The sequence below is a fragment of the Athene cunicularia genome (assembly GCF_003259725.1).
Source record: "Athene cunicularia isolate RWA chromosome 2 unlocalized genomic scaffold, athCun1 chr2_part1, whole genome shotgun sequence".
NCBI lineage: Eukaryota > Metazoa > Chordata > Aves > Strigiformes > Strigidae > Athene > Athene cunicularia.
The window spans coordinates 117,393,682-117,417,113 of NW_020799095.1; the positions used below are offsets into that span (position 1 = coordinate 117,393,682).

Here is a 23,432-nt window from a genome sequence, read left to right on the forward strand (position 1 = left end):
TTCTTTTCCTCCCTTTGTTTCTGTCAGTCATTCAGTCATTTCAAGTTGGAGACCACTGCTTTTTATTTATGGAGAGGTCTTACACTAAATATCTAACACACTTGAAAGATGTGTGGTGAAATTCTAGAATTTTATTTGCAGTGATTGACAGAAATGAGCAGTATGATTTTGGTTTGTGCAATTGTAATGAGGATCGTGCCTCATTCAAGTCAGAAAAAGGTGGAAATCTGAACTGCTGAAGCAGAAAAAGGAAGGTTTACTAGGTGGATAACACATACTTAATAAACTCTTAATACAGGTAAGAAATGCTGTAATTTGTAAGCTAGAGGGAAGCACAGTAGAGCTTGTTTCAAGGAAAAAAACGAAACAGAAGAGATAGAATTTTTGCAGGTGTGCCTTATGAGAACTAGAAGTTCAGCCTGTAGAATGATTGGTATCATTAATACAGAATCAATAAATGAACTGAGCCATAATCAACTGATCTTTGTCATCAACGCTAAGAGATTTTAAGAGACATATGTATATCTGACAATAGTGTCATTACAGAGCTCCCTGGTAATTAATTATATTAATCAAAGGCAGCAATATGTTTATGTTCCAGCTGGGCAGATTACATTTTTTTGTAGATTATGCCAAAAAAAAAAAGCAAAGACTACAATAAACCAAACATAAACAAGAATCTGATGCTAAATATATGCTCTTTTTATAAGAATTCAAAACTGTAGATTATCACTAGTAATATGTTAAAAATATGCTCCTAAGTTTCTGATCTATGCAAATCCTTATTGTAGCAGACTTGATTGCCAGCACGTAGTGTACTGGTATGAGAATTACTTTCTCTTCATTTTAAGTGTTGTCCTTTCTTTAAACGAGCTTCGAGGATAAAAAAATAAAAGCAACATAGCTGCAATGCAGATTATCAGTCATGAAAACCAGGAAGAATTCCATGTATAGCCAACATAATTAAGTTTTATAAAAACAGTGCTTGGTATTTCTTTTAAGAGTTTGCAACAGGCTAATTAAATTACCCTTCATCAATGATACACGTGTGCATAGCATGCTGTCTACTGTACTTGATTTTAGGCAATAACAGAAAAAGGCTGTATTATTTAACACTAGTCACTATATCAGATGAAGATGGAAATACTATATAGCATGGACTGCTATGAAGTTGTCATTTCACAAGACCATGAAGCTATACAGCTTTTCTTTATTTTGGTTTCAATTTTCATTTCTTACATGATCAGAAAAGACTTTTGTCTTAATTCTGCCATTTTTTTAGAAAGCTGAAAAGGCATACCTCATCATTATTTGATGGATTACATTCTGAATTTGCTAGTATATTTGTGCCAGAGATTCTTGCAGTTTAAGAATAAAGTCAAAGCAACTTAATAGCCCAAATAAACTATTACCCCACAGTGTGTGGGACACAAATCATTCAGAGTAATTTGGTGACTGAATAGGAGGTGGTATGCTTGATTCTGAATGTGAGCTGTTCTTAGATGAAAAAAAATTATTCATCAAATTTCTGCTCAAAACTAGGGCTAATTCAAAGGTTTAAATGTCTATTTTAAAACCACAAAACATTAGAAAAAACAACATATTGGATTTCAAGACTATATTATGAGCAAATGGAATGGGATTTAAATGTGTTGTGTGGGTTTCCATCTAGATCTTAAAGGATTCACTGTCACCTATTTACGTGAAGTAAAGGTACAAAACACTTTTCTCTAAAGCATGACCAGTTCTGCTTTACAGTGAGTCCATTTGAGCTTTTGTACAAGATACTGTTACTTCACTTGTGCATTTATACTGCCTTTGTGGCTACCATCTGTTCAGAGAACGAAGCATCAACTCTTGGCATTATCAGAGACATTTTATGATAGGCCCTCCAGGAAAAAGGATTTTATAGGTATTCAAGGAGTTTTTTGCCCTGAATTTCCAAAAGTTCAGAAGAAAACTCATGTATTTAGAGACTAGAAGGGATTCTTGTGCTATTATTTTTTGAAGTGGTAAAAGTTGAGGAAGTTTTTTAAACAGTTTCCTATAGTTACTGTTGTGCATGCAAACTGGATGGATGAAAATGTTTTTCCTTAGCATTTGAAATCATATTAAGTCACTTCATGTGCTGTTTTCTTTTTCTGACATCCCTAGGCCATGTCTCTGCAGTCCAGCACTAAGTAGGCTCTGCTTTTTGAGATTCTGAAATTGCCCAGATAGAGAGCTTGTTTTGTCCCTAGCTAGTAGGTTTGCTCGGTGAAATTTGTTCCTGACATTTCTACTGCTAAATTCTGCTGTGTTTTTGTGTACCTACTCCCTTGCTGCTCTGCAGAGTGAAACTGTCTTGCAGCACCATGAAATCCTGTGAGGAGGACAGAAGAGGGAAAAGTAAGGCGCTGGATATGATAAACTGCTATAGACATAAATTATTTTGTTTGTTGTCTGCAATCTCGAAGGCTTAATTCTTCTGTTTGTTGGAATATTATTTAATCAGGGCAGATAATCTTGCAAAATAGGGCTCTAAGTTGTAAGTTAGTTCTTCAGAGTTCAAGCTACTGATTTTCAGTAAGGATATTTATCTCTGGCTGTATTCAGCAGTGTGTCTGGCCTTCTGTGTTCTTAGAAACTAAATGCTGGGAAGTGCTTGATTGTGATCAGTTGCAGAAATCCACATTTTGCAGGCCCAGACCAAGGACCTGTGACTGTTTTTTTTAACACTATACTACGGATATTAAATGAGTTGAAAACTGGTATTATCTACAGATGCTACTAGGCAAGCAGATGCAAGAAAGCTGTGAATTGTCCTTGCAGGTTAAACTTTGAAACTGTATTCTTCACGTATCAGTCTTGCCATTTAAAAATGAAGACTAATCAACTCTGAGCAAGGTTTCGGTATGCTTTCTTTTGATAAAAGCCCTAAATTTTAGCCTAATTTCTATGATTGGTCTCTAATGGGAGAGAATATCTGAGAGTCTGTGGAAGAGGACAGGGTGCTCTGCTGGTCAGCATCTTTCTTTTGTTCATGCAGAGTGGCAGCTGAGCAAACTATTCATATGTCAGAATTTAGATATATTTAATAGACTTTAAACAAAATATATATATGAACCTTCCCTCACTCAATTTATCTGTCTCTTACTGAACTGACTGTAGAGCCTTTTCTGTGTTTTCTCAATTTAGGTGTCATGGATTGACAGTGGGTGGGGGGGCAGAGGGGAGTGACAGCCACCCCTCCTTCTAACCAGAAGCAAGTCCAAGATAGTTTAGGAGGGGGGAGCTGTGGGGGCAGTCCAATGCAGAAGAGGCCAAGAACTATGAAACAGCAGCTTTTTCTGCTTTGACAGTGATTGTTGATCTCTGGATCAGCCGTGTCTTGGTTTCTGACTTGTCTGTGATCCATATTAAATTGCTTTTTACACTGCACTAGGCTAAAGCAGCTTGACAGAGTTCATATTTTCATCCCCGTATCCAAGATAATGCTGGGGATTTTGAATTGCTGGTGATTGCTTTGCTTTGATTTTTATTATGACAATATGTTTACCAATTTACATTAGAGCCTGAAATCCTATATCTATTTCAGACAGCAGTTCATTTCAAATATATTTCGATCACAAGAAAAACAAGGATGGGAAAAAATAAGTCCCTTTAACCTTCACTGTCCTAAGTGGCATGTGAATACTACAAACTCCCCTTGGATTCTGAACATGCCTTGTTGATCAACATCAGGCACAGAGCTCTAACTTAGTCCAATAAATCAATAGTTTGCATTTCTGTTTTCCCTTTGTTATCATCCTTAATTATATTTCTGCCTGACAATCAGCTGTCACCCTGTAAACAATGCTTTGCTTTCTTTACTTGTATTCATTCTGTTTGAAGTTGCAGTCACTCTGTACAAATGTAGGTGATGAAAGGCACTTTTAAATTTTATTGAATCATGATGCCAGCTCTTGCTTGAGGGAGAAGAGCAAGACTGCACTGCACAGACATGTCCTAGCCTCTTTCCATGCCAAAATGAAATTAGGTGCAGCAGCTGCAGAAGTCTGTTCAGGGACCATAGGCCTTGCAGGCTCAAAGGAATCATTTAAAGCATCCAAATGAAACAAATCCCAAGTTTATTTAAAATTTTGCATTTCCTGGTGGATCAAGAAAAAATAAGTCTTTTATAATCTTGATGAACCCCGTAAAAATCACTGTCTTATTTTTCTTTTCTGAATTTTAATTTCCTCTCCAGAAAGTGTCTCCTTAGTGTTACCGTTCTTCAAGCAGTGGGCTTCTGGCTGGCAGACACTCGGCTGAATGATGAGGCAGGTTTTGCCAAGGGTTGATTATACTGTCTCCTGTAGCTGGCACAGCTCCTGCAAGCCAGCTTAACCTGCTCCATCTTCCACATAGCAAAGCAGAGTAGCACCATAAGCTGTCCATCATGACCAGCTGCCTTTCTGTGAATCAAATGAAACAAGGTGAAAAATAGGTACTCTGAATGTATATTTTAGATATTCTATCATAAGAATTATTCCTTTTAGATTATTTTAGAAATCTTTCTGTATGAATGTAGTTCTGAGCTCAGTGACTGCGTGCTACAGAAAAAAAGTCTCCTTGAAGATTTGCAGCTGTATTTAGGCTGGCTATTAGCTCCACAGTAAAAAAGCATTCTGGGATTGATGGGACTACTTTCGGGAGGCAGGTCAGCACAAACTGAAATCCTTGCTCCTCTTCAGCCTTCTGGTCTAAACTGTGCTTTTAGTCTTGCTACCTTCCCATTTAGTCAAGATTCCCTTGTATTTTTTAAATACCAGGTTTGGTTTGTGTTTGTTGTAGTCCCCCCCAACCCCACCACTCACTCAAACCCAGGACAGTGTAGCCACAATTAGTGCATTTTTGTGATATCTTACATACGAGGCATACGAAAACTTCTCATAAAATAATTTAGGATAGTAGAGTATTTAATTCTGTGCTGCTTACTATTTGAAAAGAGTTATGTAATTGTTAAAAATGTGAGAATTTGTCTTGACAAACTAAACAAGACATTTAACACAAATAGCTATGCTTTTACTACAGTGATGATCATTTTATTTTGATCTATATTTGCCTTTCAGAGGCAATCTGCTACATTTTTGCTTTCTTTTATATGTATGTGAAAGACTCTAGTCTTAGAGTGCTCTTGCATATTTTACGTTCTGAGACACTTTAGTTTAAAATGCAATGTGAGATGCAGAGAAGTGCATAAAATACACGGAGACAGATAAGATGGATCAAAGTTGTTACTAGTATGGATTTCAAGGTGGTTTTTCAATTTGGATTCCTTTTAACATTATGGACATTTAGTAGTAGGGTTGACCCAAAACTCAAATCACCGTGCTCTGTAGAATCATCCTCTCATGCTTCAGTTGTTGCAATATTGCTTTATCTGCAGTCCAGGTCTTTGGAAGAATACAATTCTTCCTTAGAAAACCTGCTACATTACATCAGAAATAGAGTAGATCCTTTTGAACAATTAAAAACCTATTCAAATCTTCTTTCATTTTTGAGGTGGAAGAGAGTTAAGTGAATAACATGAACTATTACAAGACAGGAAGTAAATTGCAATTTTCCGGCAGATTTAGTTGCCTGCTTACATGGGAAGAAGCCTTTAATGTGAAAGACTTTCTGCACAGAACAAGAGATAGTGGCCAAAGCTGGGTTTTCAGTTGGCATCGGATTTTTTTGTTTGTTTTTTGCAAGTATGATTGAGCAAACAAAAGGCATTTGAATCTTTTGAAAATGTTGTTCTTTCATCAAACAAATAATATTTAATGGTGGAAGTGCCTTCTTGCAATATTTTCAGCTGATAATAGGTGGCAAGATATTACAGGAAGAATGTTTGTGAAAAGATGCTCTGTGAAAAGATGTAGTTTTTTTAACAGAAGATGTATGGTGAAAAGAAGTGCTTTTTTGACCACTCCTGATTATTCTTTGAAAAACTACCTTTTTTCCCCCTCCCATTATTCTTTGAAAAGCTATCTTTCTTAAAACAAGAGATAATAGTGACATTTTATTTCTGGAAATAGTTTGGATGATAGTAATCTCCCAAATAAACTACAGAAAAAAATCATCATTATGTACTGCACGTTTAATGCTTCAGGATTAAAAATTACTAATATTGAATGTAATAAACCTGATGTAAACTATATTTGTAAACTACAAAAGAGGTAATTAAGTAACTTCAGGTCTGAAATATGGCTAATGTATACTTACCTCCCAAGACTGGTTCTCTAGCTTGGTGAGTTTATGCTATCCACTTCAGCAACTCAGAAATCTTTTGGTAGCTTGTGCTTGAAAATACCTGGTAGAGCTGGGTTTGTTTATCCTGTTGTGGGATGGTGGATAAGGGAGTTGGGATATATTTATTTTGAGGTTTGTACAACTACATAGTCACAGTTGTTCCTCTTGTGAAGGAAACCTGTACAAGCAGATGCTTAATGGATAAAAGGCAGAAGTCCCTTTAATCATGGATTACACATATGTGATGTTATAATACATTCCACAGATAGTTACTTTTCAAATCATTGTTTATAATTGCTGAACCATAATAACGGAATAAATGTATTTTATGTGCAGAGTAATGGCTTTCTATACATTGGCAAAAATAATGTAAGTTTTGGACTAAACTTTAGTGGGTGTGTTCAATCCAAGGCTGATTTTAAAGTAATAGTTTTTCCACACTGGGAACATCTCACCTTCACAAAGGTTTGTAAAGAATTGAATCTCAGTCCTGAACTCCATTAGAGTTTTACTGTAATTGTAAAATACAATATTGTAGTTTAATGTGCAGATTTCTTGCTCATATTCTCTCTTGGCTGGCCCAGCCTCCCTCTCTCTGTGAGATGAAATGTTATTCAGCAAAGTTTCAGTATATGGGCACAGAGAATGCAAACTTCACTTTTACTTACATGGGGACATATTCCCACGATGAGAACAGCTTGGAGATTGTGAGAGAGTCTTGAGTTAGGCCTGTCCATACTTTTTATGCTGATTTCTTATAGTCCTGAACAACATTTTCCCTCCTTTTTAGATTTATCGTGGCCTATTTTCTACTTTGGGTTACTCATAGGAATCAATATATATTACTCAGCTATCACTAGTAATTCTTGAGAAATACCCAAAAAAAGGTTTACCCAAAAGTGTCTGATATTAGTAGTAAGTTTTTAATTGCTGCATATACTGACATAAATAATAGCTGTCCTATAAGCATTAATTTAAATGACAGCAGAAGCAAATGAATACTTAATAGTGTAATTGATTTAAAAGGTGGTCAGATGTAGGTATGATTATCTTATGATGTATAGAATGAAACATAATTAAAATAATAACATTGGCATTAAATTACATGTCAAGTAGAAGCCATAGATTTTAATTAGACTAAGCATACATGCATCTTTTTTTTTTTTTTTTTCCCCATTCACATAGCCAGAACATGATTAATTTCAACGTCTCTGACTGTGGTAACTACTAAACCAATTTGTTTCACTTCATCTTTTCTATTCAGGGCATTTTACTAAGGGGTGTTTTGATGCATCTTTGGATGTAGGATGGCTGGAATCCTAATTGAAACCTGAGAATGAATTGAATGATTTAGATTCTTGTTACTCTGGTAATGTAGATGCACAGTTTGCTGAGTGGCAGCTCTGTAGGTAGTGTACATGAACTCAAATTATTTTTCCTTTCAGGTGACATTAAACAAGCTGTCATGAAATAATCCATTTCTTAGAAAATTTCAATCTGTTTTCCTCTTTTACAACTCCATTTTTCTATCCAGCCAATTTGCAGCCTTCCAGTAAAAATCACATCCAGTTAGAAACAAATGGACTATTGGCGACAGAAAATGATTTAACCTCTTTTGTTCGGGATGGTCTGATCCAGAAGATATTTGAAAGTTTGTGTTTAATCTTCACATCAATATTGTCATGGCTAATGTGAGACTGTGGATAGCAGGCAGTGGCTGGGAGCAGCTGCAGACCCTTCTGTTTCTTGGAAACCAAATGGGTGAAATGAGGAATTCTCAGCCCAGTTGTGATGGGAAAGCCAAATATCTGCCTTGCTGCGGTAATCTGTCAAGGCAGGGAATTTGTGATTCTAACTGACATAAATTCTGAGATGATGAATTTGGGTCTTTTGTTTTTTTGGCATAAAAGAAGGGATCAGAGGAGAAGAGAGGTACTGAGAACAGATTTTGATTTGTTTATGCTGTAAGATATATGGATTTGGGATTTATGCTTCCCATAACAGAATGTTATGAGAGCACTGAAGGAGTTTTTCCCCTAATATTTCCCTTGTTTGGTTTGTCTGGGCTGATTGCATCCAAACGACCAGACACTTTCAGTGGTCAGAACTGCTTCCAAATCATAAGCTTTAATACCATCTGCTTATCAGCTCTAAAAATGAGGGAGAAGGGTGGAATTATTACATATTGCACATATTTGCTGACAATCCTTGGTATTGAACCAAGTCGGAACCTCAGACCACCAGAACAGTCTTACCATGCGAGGAACTCCCACCTTTCATATTGTTTCATAAAATTGTACAAGTTGGTTTGGCTTAAATCTGCATTTGCTTGGTTTTTCTGTGCTTGGCAGCCCTGTTGCTGAGGTACTTCCAGTTATGACTTTTCCATGTTACCATCTGATGTTTTGTGTGTGCATTTGTTTCGTTCACAGCTGGTTTCCAGGGCAATTTCCTTTGCAATAACAGATATGTAGTAATTAAAAAACTATATTTGAAGAGCTGAGAGTACCAGCTTGTAAATGCATGTTTACTAGTGAGTCAGTTCAGCATAGCACCATGGAATGTTTATGTGATCAGTTTTCTTACAGGATGCCATCTCCTTGATTCAGTATTCAGCCAAAATGAAGCTATTTGAGTGTTGTTGGTTTTTGTATTTAGAAAGTAGTAACCTTATTTCATAATCACGTGACAGAAGACATAACCAATAATTATATTTAATTCTGCCATCTATCAGACCTTTTACATGCCTTGAGAGACACAAAATCTAGTGATATTCAATAGCATCTCTAATGAAATAGTATGTTGAAATACACTCATGCAACTGATGCCATTTTAACATGTTTTTAATGTTAATGGGTAAAAATGTCTTTTAAAAGAAGCAGTGGATGTATCTAACCAGCATTACTGCAGGAGGACTTCACCTCGAATATAAAATATTTTATTGAAAAGGTGTGATAATAGTTAATGTTGTCACTGCTGTCATCTTGAGTGTCTTCACTACTAATTTCCTAGGATACAGAAAAAATATTATCCTTAGAATTGCTGCTCTTTTTTACCTTGAAGTGCGATCTTCAATTTTGACCTCTGTGTTTCAGGATTGTACTGTAGTTGTTGCCTACCTTCATAGTAGCTTATTAGAGAAATCTTCATTATGCTATTTTAGTCTTTGTTCCCACTTTTTCCACTCTGGCTGTGTCTTTATCTACACACTTGGCAACCTTATTTCTGAATCATGGCTGGAATTGTGAAAATGTAGATGGCTCATAATGTCCATGATCACCAGCAATTTCATTAGGTTTTGGATAGGGAGCAGTTTGGCAGTCTTTTCCCATTGCAAGATTAGTGTTGGCACCTAATTCTTCAAGCTGAACTTCATTTAGAAGGTTCTTTTGTTACTTTTGATTCACACATGCAGAATATGATTTTTCTGTTCTTTCAGTCTTCTGCGTTCCACGAATGGGGTTTATGGGAAAGTTGATTCAGTAACTGGTGGGTTGAAAGCTGTAAGTCCATTAACGTCTATTATATCTACAGGGAGACTTTTTACCCTTTTTCTCTGGTTTAGATTACACCTGTCAAATTAGATTTCAGATTGCGTTGCTTTGTCCCGTTGTCAATAGGAAAAAGCTTCCTTTGTAGTCTGGTCATGAAAGTTAGATGTTTAGACTTCGGTGCTGGCAAATATTATGAGCATGTATTTTATTTGGGCAGTATTTCACCTTTCAAAGACAAGATGAAAACAAAGTGTTTATTTCTAGTCTAATACTAGAGCTATTAGCTAAATACTAATTCTAGTCTAATAATGTTTATTTCTAGTCTATTATGCACCTTAATCAAACATAACATAAGAATCAATAGATTTTTGCTTCATGTTAACTCTGAGGTCAGCGTATACAAAAAACTGGGGAATAAAAATTATTTCATTACCATGGAAAATCACTTAGCTTATAAATTTTTAATGAAAGGCCATTAATAAAGCTACAGATCAGATTTAGTATATTCTACACTCACTACTGTTAAACTTTTTACAGTCCATAAATTTCCTTAAGTGGTATTTAAAACGTGTCAGGGCTGGGTTTTTTTTCAGTAAGAAAATAAGTGCAGCCACATTTTTCCTCCTACAGATCTTCTGCTTAGCAAGATGAGTGTTTGATTGAAACATATTGTCTCTTCTGTGTGCATAATATAAGCTATGCAGAATCTTTTGGTCAGGATTTTGCTAAAAGGCTACTCAAAAGTATGTTTTAACTAGGTATCTCACTTTTATTATTTGAACTTGAAACACACAACTTTTGTCAGGTTCTGCTGAGGTAGGATCATTTTATGTACACCTCATCTTTCTGGTGGAAGAGCTTTGATTATTGCAATACTTCCAGTGTGAACAGAAAAATTAAGCAGCTTACTGGTGCAGAATGGATCCACTCTCAGATCTTGGATGATAGTAGCCCTCAAACATGTTGTGCTTTCCAAAAAGTGCCTGTTTCTACTCAGTTTTGTTGACTTTATCTATGAGTCTTCTATAGCTTTAGTCTTGATTGTATAGGAAACCAAACTCTTCATCCTTGTCCTTACCATGGCAAGTGAAATCGGATGGCATGTCGAAAATTACTTTCCCTACTACTTCGTATCTAGTGTGATGACAGGTTGTCCTATGGCAAGTTCTTTAGCTCTGAAACTGGTTTTCTTTGTTTATCTGACAAAGCAATTACAGCCTTTTCATTAGGATGTGGTACCATGATCAGGTTTTGTTCTCAAGTGTTTACTTGAAAAAGATTGTCAAAGTAGGAGAGGACAGTTTATTTGAAGGAATGCCCTATTTATTTATTTTCTTTTTTGGAAGGGATGTCTCTTAATTTTGGACTGAACTGCACTAATGTGCCATGAGAATAAGCTGAATTAATCGCGAGGTCAGGATCCTGATACCAAAACTAGGGTCTGTATTAGCAGTGGAGGGTGAAAGAGAGCATGTACAGAAACTGCTTGGAACGGGATTTATACAATTACAAAAAATTTTTCTCCTTGGGTTGTCACTCTCTCGTGGACTTGCCAAAACATAGCTGGGTTGTGGGTTTTGTTGGGCTTTTTAATCAACAGTAGAACAAGGCAAATGCATTTAGTTGTAAGTCAGCAGGAACACTTGTTACAGTCCAAATCTTTCTATTTAAGAAACATTTTAGTGTTCAAACTAGTGTCTGCATGGGTGGGGGAGGGATAGGGGGCAGATCTACTATGTTATCTTTTAATTTATAACTTTAAATCAATTACCTTTTTTTTTAAAAAGCAATTATTTTAAGGAAATCACTGCTAGCAGATAGCTGACTTCTGTCTTCCACTGCAGCTGCACCCTGAGTGTTACCCTGGAGCAGGCAATCATTCTGGCTCGGAGCCATGGGCTACCTCCTCGCTATATCATGCAAGCTACAGATGTTATGCGCAAACAGGTAAGATGCTCGCTGTGGGTAAGATCTTGGTGTTTCCTAACAAGGCATCTTATCATCAAACAAGAATGACTTGACCAAGCATTTTGCAACCTTCATCTTAGTGTTGTGTAATGTGTGTGAGTTTTCTTAGTTTGGGTATTCTGTTGTTTTTTTAAATTCTCTTCCTTTACTGTTGGCTGAAAGGTGTGTGGTGGGTTTTTTTTTTGTTTGTTTGTTTTTTGTTTTTTTTTAAATAATGGAACGGACTGTTTTTAACCAGATGCTTGCTTTTTCTGTATGTGTAAAGAGATCGTAATTTTTACAGGGATATGGTTTTACTTAATGATTTTTGTATAGTAACTGCTGTGGTATCACCTTATATCAGAATATTCTGTTGAGTAAGACAATCTTTATTCTAATAAATATTATCCATAAAAATAATTTAAGATTATTAACTATTGTTAATAAAAAGTTACTCATGTATTGAATGAAGGGGAAGTGTGGAAGGGAAGGGGAGAAATAAATACCATGGTTCTTAAATTTCCAGGCAGGATTCCTGAGGACAATGTGCTTATTTCAAAATAGTGTTTTTCATTCTTTGGTCGTAACAGAATATTAGAATTTAAACGCTGTTGTGGATAGATAACCACCTCAACATGAATTCTTAGTGCTAAGGTATGACAAAAAATACTGGATTAAAAGGCAGTATCAACTGCAAATGGGGGATACACTCTACTGTATTGGCATAGCTTTTCCTAGAATATCTTATCAGATAAATACTTTCAAAAGGATGTTTGGAATCTTGGAAGGAGTTCAGAGAAGGAGCACAAATGATCCAGAGATTGTTAGACAAGGCTTATGAAGTAAAGATTAAAGAGCTCAACCTATTCAGTTGATCAAAGAGAGTTTGAGTGGGGGTTTAATCACTCTGTGGGCATATGGAACACATATCCCAGCCTGTGGTAGCTTTCAACCTTATGACAAAAGCATAAACAAGATACAGGATGCACTCAGTCTTGAAGTGAAAAAAAGATAATTAAATATTGGAACAATTAATCACAGATAAGACAAGATTCAAAATTTTGGGGTTTTAGTTTGCATCTAATTTTATTATTTTCATTAATTTTGCTACATATTCTGTGCAGCAATCACAGTTTAGTTCTGAAGATGATTAAACAGCTGTACTTCTAAATTGCTGTAGATAAAAATATACATATGCTACACATATGCAATTCTGTAGATCTCCAGATACTGCTCAATTATATGTAAGTACTGCTGCCTAACATGGATACATCAGAGTAATTAGTTTCTCATTCCCTTTCATACTGGACTTTCACTTTATTTGGTGCATAAATTAAGTTTATGTAGTGAATAAGTACCCTCAAGTTTCTTGAATCAGACCATGTAGGTCTGCTCAGAAATCACAACTTTAATTTGACCTGAAAACTAATGCTGTATAAGGATAAACTTGTATGCATAGGTTGACATGTCTGCTCTGGAGTTCTAGGCAAAGGGCAGATCTGGGCATTTTGCAATCAAAAAACATGGACGTAGTTTTGCATATGTCCACTTGCAGGTTGTATTCTGTCAAAGGGTACTTTTTCAATGTACAGCTTTAGTCCATTCTAAAAAAATGCTAATCCATTTGTGGATCTTCTGTAGCTTATTAAAGGAAAATGAAAGACAAAATAAAAGTAACTTACATGATTTTGAGCAGCTGTAACTATACTTGCTCAAATAAAGATGTAGAAAGAAGCCTCCAGTGAGGCTGCATTCTCTGAAGTAAAACAGCAGGTGATCAATAGCTGTTAAAGATACCAATATCTCAATACCACCCACAGACAGTGCAAAAAAGTCTGCTAGTATATCAAGCCAGACTTTTTTTTTCACAAACTCTTCCTCTTGCAGGAAACCACTACAGCATTTAATAGAGTAATAATCTTTTGTTGTAATTTTAAATAAGTCCTGGAGTTCTGGAGTAGAAATATAACCCTCCATTAAATTCTAAATGTTTTGGAGTAATTTCAACAACACACTATAGTATTTTCTAGAAACCTGTTCCGGATTTAATGTTTAAATTATCTGTAGGATTTAACTGTCAGGAGCATAATGCAAGCCATAAGACTTGCAAAAAAAATAAGCTTCTTGGGGTTTGATGCAGAACATTTAGTTAAGGGCAATACATCTGTCTTTTACCTGGCTTAATGTAAAAAAACAGCCAAACAAAGATTTTGTTAGCCCAATTACACCCTGAATCTTTTGTGGAATAAAGAGATTAGCCACAGGGAGGTGCAAATGAAAGGACATCGATTCTGGAGTAGCCAGCAATGTTAGCTCCTAGCAGTATCAGCTTTCCACAGGGGGAAATTATCTCTACTCACTTCTTCAAGCTTGGGGCACCAATACTGAGTAACTGGAGACACCTGGTTGCATGGATGACCTCAGGAAGTGTTTTTTTTCTTTTAAATTGAATGAGGTCGTGATCGTGTTTAACAAGACTCATAATAGCTCTGAGTCTATGGTTGGGACAGTTTTCAAAGTAATTGCTCTGTCAGTTATTATTAGGTATTCACAAGCACCTGTTCTGCAAGAATGAAAGAGACCAACCTGTGAGAGCTGGTATGAACTGAGGTCTGTGGGATGGTTTTTGTTAAAGTTGTTTCTGGTTTTCATCTGTTAATACAGTCTAGATCAATTTTTAAATTAAAAATTTTAACAGAACATCCCAACTATCTTTTAGTAGCTTTATTTACTCGTGTATGCTTATTCATGTAAACATGTGTACCCTTAGTCATACTGTAAACATCTGTACCCATTTGTCATACCTTAGCACTATTATGTAAAGCATCCTGACAGGATGCAGCAAAGTGTGGAGAGGACAGAGGCCTCTAGGAAAGGAGCTGCAGGGCTCTGAGGAAGAAAGGTAACTAAAAAGATGATAAGCAGAAAAGGCTAGGAGAGAATTTGTGTTGTCTTTTAAGTGAGTAATCATTTTTCCATGCCTTTTCATGAGTATGATACTGGCACTATATTTTGAATAATTCGCTTAAAAATTTTACTGATTTAGAGCTCTTTGAGCAGGGCATAAAAAGAATCTGTTTTCTTTATGTGACTGGTTCTTGCTATCCTTAAATTAGTGTGTAGCTTGAAAATAAACCTATCATTTTTTCTCATGGCAACGAGAATATTGGTTCATATATACGAGTCCAGATTGATGGTGGTGTCTCCGCAGAGTTGTCAGCATCTTTCACCAGTGTGCTGGCAGTACTGGTATGCATACGGGGAAGCGTTCTGGAGCCACGTAACGCAACAATCCCTTAACCTATGTGAGATGAACAGTGTCAATATTTATATTGCTGTAGCTTTAAGAATATATTGGAGAAGTATAAATTAACAGTATATTGAAATAGAAGTGGTATAATGGTGCTGAGTGGAGACAAAGACATGTCAGATACCAACTTGCTAGTAGTAATTCTTGGGGGATTTTCCTCAAAAGAATCTGGTGGTTGTAAGTAAGATCCAATTTGTTCTTGTGCTAAACAATAAATTACATGGTTGTATTAAGCTAGACTGCTTTTTAAATCAAAGCATTTGATATATTATGTGAGCAGGATACTAAAATTAATTTGTCTAGTGAGTGATGCAAGTAAAAATAGGCTGGTTTTATTCTCAGAAGTAGTCACAGCACGGATGTTCAGGATCTACATGTGATTAATTTAGATAGTTTTTCCATGTATATGTATATTCTGGCTCTCAGTTATGTTAATCACATGCCAATCTCAGCAGTCTATCCTGGTGGGGTTTCTTTATTATGATGAAATTTTAGAAAAGGACATTGAAGGGGATGGAAATCTGGGCTCAACATGTCTACCTTTGTAACTAGCACCAGGCCAGCTATTTTTATGTAATTCATGACAGATATTTGTTGTATCTGTTTTTAAATCTCATTAGTGGAGATTCCTGTGCAGTACTTCCCAAGTGGTCTGTTCCAGAGTTTTCTTCACCTTTTCATTAGGATGTTTTACTTAGTGCCTTATTTGAGTCTTTGCTTCTTATTCTTCCTCTTTTTCTCCCCCCCCCTTTAAGTTTCCCGTTTTCTGTCCAGTATACTGTACACACCAGATTTTACTCCCTTTTTAGCAGTGGACATTTAGTATTTTGAATGTTTCCAGAGAGATGGGGCATCTGCCACCTCTCTGGGCAACATATTCCAGTGTTGCACCACCCTCATTGTAAAAAATTTCTACCTTATATCTAGTCTGAATCTACCTTCTTTTAGTTTAAAACCATAACCCCTTGTTCTATTGCTACTGGTCCTACTAAAAGGCCTGTTCTGAACTTGATTTATCATTTCCCTGATAAGCCATCACTTGTGTAGATAGAAGATCAGTTAATCTGATTTTCTTTCAGTTGCATTTTTTTACCTAATCAATCTCCCTATTCTCCTCTGAACTCTTCACGTTTTTTCTTAAAGATGAGAAGTAACTGTGAAGAATTACAAAAGGATCTTACCAGACTTCATGATTGAGCAATAAAATGACAGATGGAAATCAGTGTAGATAACTCTTAAGTGATGCACACAGGGGAAAAAATACACCCTAAATTCACATTCAAAATAACTGACTGTGAGTTTGCCATTACATCTCATGTTTAAGATCTCAGGATATGATAGAAAATATCAGCTCAATTCTCAGTAGCTATCAATAAAGTAAATCAGAAGTGACAGTGGTTTAGGAAAGGATAGTCAATAAAGTAGAAATCATGCTGTCATGACACTTTATTTTGAACTGTCTGACATTGTGATCCCTTCCATAAGGATATACATAATGGAAATGGTTCAGAGAAGGTCAGAAAAAAATGATTGGTGGTTGGGAATGGCTTTATAGACAGGACAGACCGACAAAATAATCTAGGATTGTTCAGCTTCATGAGTGAAGGAGGGTATGACTGAGGTCTAAAGAACATGTGGCATGGATAGGGATTGACCATTGTCCTCACCAGTGCAGAACTAAAGGCATCAAAAAAACCTGGCAGATTCAACCCAAATTAAAATAGTGGTTCTTGACACAACAGGCTGAGATTGTACCCAGGATGTGGACCTCCTTCCAAAACGAGGTTAGTGATATGAAGTTATTCATGGGTTCAAGATGAGATGAGAAAGAAGACAAGAGAACCACTGAAAATGATTAAATACATACTTGCTGCTGAACAGAGGAAGTATTGAGTGACTAACGATTGAATTCTGGAGGAGGTTCTGGGGAAAGACGTGTATTTGTCATGGTCTGTAGTCGTGTCTCTTGCAACTGTCGGAGACAAGTTTACTGAGCTAGATGTAAAGCTAGTAAAATCACTTTTACATTCTGCCTTCAGCTTTGTAGTTATTCTAGTTATTTTCTCTGTCTTTACCACTATTTTTTTTCCCTAAAAAAATACATAAGAACACAGTAATTTTATAGCACGTGTTAATTTACATAAATTCTGAGAACCTCCCTGTGTATAACCAACCAGCCTTTTTCATGTTTTGTTTGAGCCCGTAACAGTGAACTAATAATACCTTTTCAATTGCCTGGGTACCAGATTTCAGTCAGATGCAAGTTCTAGTCTTATTCTACATATTGAATCAATGATTATACCTCATTTTTACATCATGTACAGCTGCCATTTCAGCCCTGTTTGGAATATAAATTATCTTTGATGTTTCACACCACTCTAAGATCTCAGTCTAAGAATTCTGAGATTATATATTTTTGTTCTCTGTTATTTTGTCTTAAATTTAGGTAGAAGAGAAGGAGAAATAAAGGGAGAGTCAGTGTATGTATTATAGACAGAACATATAGTTTCCATCTCCTTTAAAATATTAGAAAACATAAAGAGACTATAAATCTAACAGATATGGTTTTTTTTATCATGACTTTTACATTAATGAAACTGCACTTTAAAAGACCTCATCATTTAAAAACAAATTCTGTTGAGTTCTTTCATATGTCTAAGCTAGTTTGTTTGCAGAAGAGTCTGCATTTTTCACTGTCATAGTATATGAACATTGTGCATGTTTTATCAACTTCCTCCTTACTGAATGAGTCAGTGAGACAAGAGTACTTCCATTATTGTTTTTCAAAGGATCAACTGACGTACAAAGATACCAGCTTTTCTAGTTGACTCTGCTTTAAGCAGGGGTGTTGGGACTAAACAATCTTGGGAGGTCCCTTCCAACCGGAATTTTTCTGATTCTGTGATTATAAAGGAAGATCAGCACCTGCATTTTTCTAATCCTAATGTAGTGCCTCAATTTAGGCCATTTTTCTAGATTTAACTAGAAAGCTATTTGTAGGAAATAACCTGTAATATTTGTTTGTTCAGAAGGAAATAAGTGATGTTTCAGAAGAGAACTTTGTAACCAATGCCTTCTGCAAAGAGTAGTGACAGAAATCAAACACATTGAAATGTTTGACTTGTTTTAAACATTAAATGTTATTTTTTTATGAAGTGTTTTATGTTAGTAAGATAGATACGCATTTATTTGATGCCAAGTGAAAAGATAAAAGATTTTGTCTCTTTTCTGCATATTTTTCTAAGTTGAGAATTAATGTACTGCTTTAACTTGTTCCTCACCTTAGGAGAGTTGTTTCAGGACATGGAGCATATGTATTAATGAATTGTAATCAATAGTTATGTTCATCTAGAAATCCCAGAAGACCTTTGAACTTGTGTTGAAATAAATTAAGCAAAACTGTTATTTTAATTTCACAGGGTGCGAGAGTACAAAATACAGCCAAGAATTTAGGAGTGAGGGATCGAACACCACAGTCTGTGCCAAGGTAACTGATTGCTTGTGTCCTAGACCATGATTTTGTCTAGTTTGGGGCAAATTCTGTCCTGGCTGCTCAAAAGCTAACAGTAAACATTGACTGTATTCTGCACTAAGTGGTAAGTTGTGGCTTTTAACATACATAAAATCAATTATATTCTTAGCCATACAATTTTACTTAAAATAATTACTTGCAGAAGTTCAGGCTATGGAACACTTCAAAACATGCCCATTTTTGAAAAATGAAACCTAGTTCATGTTAATTGTGAAAACACTGGAGTAAGTCTTTCATCACTTGGCAATGTTTAGTGGTTTGGGGGAAATATTCATAACTACATCCATAACCCTAGACACGTAACCCATATTTTAATGAAATACTGTCCTGCAGTATCTCAGGAAAATCATGTTCTAGTTGTTTTTAGAGATGATGTAGTCTTTCTTTGTCTCTTTCTGAAACATCCAGCTTTTTAATGCTGTGATAGGTTGCGGGTACCTGAAATGTTTCTTAGCAAGTACAGTACTTATAAATGAAAATAACCAAACAGCTATGTTCTTAATTTGATTTTAAAGAGGTTTTATTAATCCAGCTCTAATTTAAACTTCTTCTACCATTTTAAAACATAATGGGTTTTGTTGATGAATGATAACACATTTAATGAGCTAAACAGATAACATGGAATACATAACAGACCCACTGTGGTGTTTAAATTTCAGAAAGGAAATGGGGGATTAGTAATACCTGATGGAAGTAACCATGAGAATGAACACATGTGCTATCCGTAGCCTCACAGAGAGTTGTCCTCTGGGTTCTGACCACTAATATTCAGGAATGTTTTATTAAGCGATTTGCTCCCCTTTTCTCAGGTGTCCCATTTTCTCCCAGTAGGGAATCAGGCTACTGCTCATAATTTGTTTGTACCAAATCACTGCACATTATTTCATGCCTGTGCTCGATCTGATTCTAGAAAAGGAGTGTACCTTAAGTGTACAGGGTATGAGTAAATCTGAGCAGCAGCTGCTGTTCAGTTGCTTAGCAGCATTTGTTGGAGCATATATGCATCTTGCATGCCCCATAAAAAAAGATTAAGTAAGATCCAACAGCAGTACTGATTCTGGAGTAAACTTATCAGCAATAGAATCATTGCCCTTCGCAGACGAGGGCATCAGTTCTCATGGTAATGATTAGTTTAGAGGCAACACAAGACCAAAATTGCTTGACCAACTGTCTTGCACTGTGGGAACCTAAGGTAGTAAAATAACACTTTGTTAGAGTAAAAGATGTGAGAAGCCTTTTAATATTTTTAACAGTATGATTTTGGCCTTAAATGGACTCCTCCTTCATGACATAATTCTGGAGACAGCAAAAGAAAAGTCTGGTGCAAACCAGACTTTTCCCACCACTAAATGACAGAGTATGTATCTAGATTCAGAGCTTTTGTGACAAAGGAAAAAATCTTAAGTTTTTAAAAAGAAAAACTTAGCCATGCGACATTTTTGGATTTGCATCAGCTGAGAAAAGATCACCTCTTTCCAGTTGACAATCCCACAACATAGCAATTAAAAGCTGAAGAAAAATTATGAGATAGCTCCTAGAACACAGAATAGACAGATGCATCCAGCATGCTTGCCAGTCCGCAGCAACAGCAGTGTCACAGAAGTATCTCATTGACCTCAGTTTGGGGCGTTTGGTGTACCATTAGAGAGGTAAGTCTCTAAGTCAGAATAGTCATCAGCAGGAGTTATACTTCTGATGTTTAGGTTTTGATGTATGTGGGTTCACAGTTCTTTGCCTTGAAAAGAATTTTACCATTAAATTTGTTTCCATTTAACGTCCCTTGACCGTGTTCTCAGTTCTGTGCTACTGTTTTCTGTCTTTTCTCAGCTGATCTGTTTGTACCATCTCAAATAGTTGTTCCATATATATTGACCCAGAACAGGCTGTTTCCACTCTATGCCATCTTCAGCGCTATAGCTCCTTAGGAATTTGTGCAGCCTTGTTAGTTTGCTTCAGAATCCCACCAGATCACTTGTCTGAAGACAAGTAATCTTAATGATTACCATTTTAACCTGAAGAATACACAGACCTTGGTACTTGGGGCTGAGCTTTTCTGCACACTGTACCATAGAAATTAGATTTACTAAAACACCATCAAGAACTAACCCACTGCAGTTACTTAGATGAGGTTCTGACAGTAATTTTGTCTTTGCCAGCTTTGATTATTGCTGCTTTATCACACCATAACACAAATAACACACCACATAACACAAATAACCCCTGTTTATTTTTCTCTGCATACTTGTCTGTATAAAGATCAGACCATCTTATTCTCTCATTGGTATATTAATTATGAGATATCTGTATATTGGCTTATATATGGCTCCCAATAAACACATTGGTGTCTGCACAATGTGACCTTAAATGATCACATTTTTGAATGTGCCAGAGGACAGTGTGGAAGGGCCCAATGATCTTCAGAACACATTATGGTGGAGGTTTGAAAGCAGGTTTGCAATTGCTGTTTGGCTGACAGAACTGATGCTCCCTGTTCTTATCATCCAGAAACAATACTGCTTGATAATCACTTCCAGTGAGATTCAGAGAAAAGTTATTTAGCACACGACCAGTGTCCCATGGGTTTTAACTCCTAAGGGAACTGAAATTAGAGAACAGCAGCTATCCTGCCCTGCTCTTGCATAGCCACAGGATGCTTTTTCTGACAAGATGTGCATAGATGTTCAAGAGGCTTTCAATACTCGTGGGGGCAGCCATACTTAATGTACCTCACATAATTGCGGTAGCAGCGTATCATGCCAATAAGGCACCAGCCCATTGACCTTGGATTGTTTGTGGAGCCCAGCCACATGTACAGATTTCTATTTTCTGTGTTGATTTATAGTATGATTTTGAAATTTATGATAATTAAAAATGAGTCGTATAAATGAATGTGATGTTTAATAGGCAAATCTGCAAAACATACTTGGAAAACTCAGATACCCTAAATATCTGTAGCCCCCAAGCCACTGGACGATTCACCACCCTGCCTGTGCCAGACCTACCAAACCTGCTATTTCTATTGCTTTGGTATTTCAACATCAGAGATTCATCATGTTAAGTACTAATACACATGCTGTGTCACTGTCTTTTCGTTTTTGGCTTCTGATGCTTTTTTCTCCTTCCCATGCCATACTTGGTTTCTTCTCATTGCTATTCCTTCAGTGATATGCTTTCCCTAAGGAAAATATGTGATCTCCAAATGAGATCATGTCTATTGCTGATTCTAATTGCGGTGGTTGCTGGGGAGGTACTGTATGCTGGATACTTACAGAACAGAGATCCTGAGGTCAGAATAATTGCCATTGATTTTCAGTATTGCTAACATTAGGGTAAAGTTTCAAACACTTGCTAATAACCAAGTCCATGCAAAAAGAGTTTAACAGAAGTTCAAAAGCCTTTATAAACGAAGGATTGGCTGTTTCAGTCTGTACTGAGGTAGTAATTTGAACCAAATCTCACTGGTCTTGACTTCATACATGTAAAAACAGGGTGGGGAGAGAGTTTAAAATTTTCATGCTGGAGCGTCACATGTCTGACATCTGTCTTAAGTTCTTCAAACAGTATCAGTTTTATAGGAAACTGTGTTGAAATCGAGGTCTGACTGTGCCAAAGCAAAACAAAGAGGGAGGAAATTGTATTCACCAAGCAGCTTTTCTGATGTAGAATTCAGAGCAACAACTGATAATTGGATTAGTGAAGACTGCTTTCTCCAGAATGGGGTCTTCAGTGAAGAAATATGAAAACTTGACTACACTGGAACGTTGTTATAAGATTGCTTATAGATGTGTGTTTTAATGATACCACTTTCAATGTAAACATTAATGCTCATGAATAAGATTTTACTGGTTTTATATCAGTGTTGTTAAATGGAATTCAGTACCTCTTGTTTTGCAGTGCAGGAAGACTTAGATTTAGTTTGTGTTCTTTAAATTTACCCATTTCAATAATGACCAAGCTGTCAGAATAACAATTGCTTTGTTTTTTGTCATTGTCAGACTATACAAGCTATGCCAGCCACCACCACCTGTTGGAGAAGAATGAGAACTGTTCCAGAAAAGAATCCAATAATGGCCTTTAGGATACTGGGACTATATGACAAAATCTAACTGCACTGTAGCAGTATATGTCTGAGACTTTGATAAATAAAAAAAACCCCACCTTTACTCAGGATAAAGAAACAAACACCCTAAATAATCTCTATTGGCATTGAAAAATGACTTCCAAAAGGCGTTTCTGGACTCTGTGCACTCCAGCCTTACACTAGTAGAACAGGAGTCTTCCTTGGGAATTTTACACTGGAATCAGATTCATTTGATGTGTCTTGTTCAGCCACACGATAGGTGTAACCAGCATCTTGGAAATAAATGTCTTATTCAGAGACAGTGACTTGACTTGTACACTACACAGAATGTGTTCTTGTGGAAGGAGTAAAAGCCTGGGTAAACTAGGCTTGATAATGAGCATGCACTTCATATGGGGCCCTTTGCACTGATAATCCCTTTTTTCCTGTTGCCATCATAATTTCTCAGAAGGATGACATTACTGTTTCAATGATACAATGTAAGTGAGGTTTAAAGATGGAAAACTCATCTCAGAATTGTGTTTAATGGCTGCAGATAGACTGTTTCTGTGAACGTGTGCTTGTAATCAGTAAACTCAGCCATGTCTTAAGCAGTCCGTTGTTATACTCCTTTAGAAGGAGTACTTGTATGGCATATGAAGTGAAGTTTTGCCCTTTTTCAGTTGCCATTATAATGAAGGAGAAGGGTAAGTCTGGTCTTCATTCATAGTCAGAATTTCAGACTCTGTCTAATGGTTGTTCTGCATTCTTGTGCCTCTACATTTCAGAGTTTTCCAGACTTGTGTATATTCTTGTATAGTACTATACTAG

At 36.3% G+C, this 23,432-nt stretch overlaps 1 protein-coding gene across 1 annotated transcript in view; it reads left to right on the plus strand.

Annotated features, from left to right (window-relative positions):
- The window catches only part of PREX2 (phosphatidylinositol-3,4,5-trisphosphate dependent Rac exchange factor 2), a 181,813-nt gene extending 159,118 nt beyond the window's left edge, over positions 1 to 22,695 (plus strand). Inside the window, exons 38-40 of the mRNA XM_026842859.1 lie at positions 11,597 to 11,699; positions 18,429 to 18,496; positions 22,537 to 22,695. Of these exons, the coding sequence (XP_026698660.1) occupies positions 11,597 to 11,699; positions 18,429 to 18,496; positions 22,537 to 22,582 (217 nt within the window). The 3' untranslated portion in view covers positions 22,583 to 22,695. The remainder of the gene's footprint in view (positions 1 to 11,596; positions 11,700 to 18,428; positions 18,497 to 22,536) is intronic.
- Positions 22,696 to 23,432: the final 737 nt, after the last annotated feature.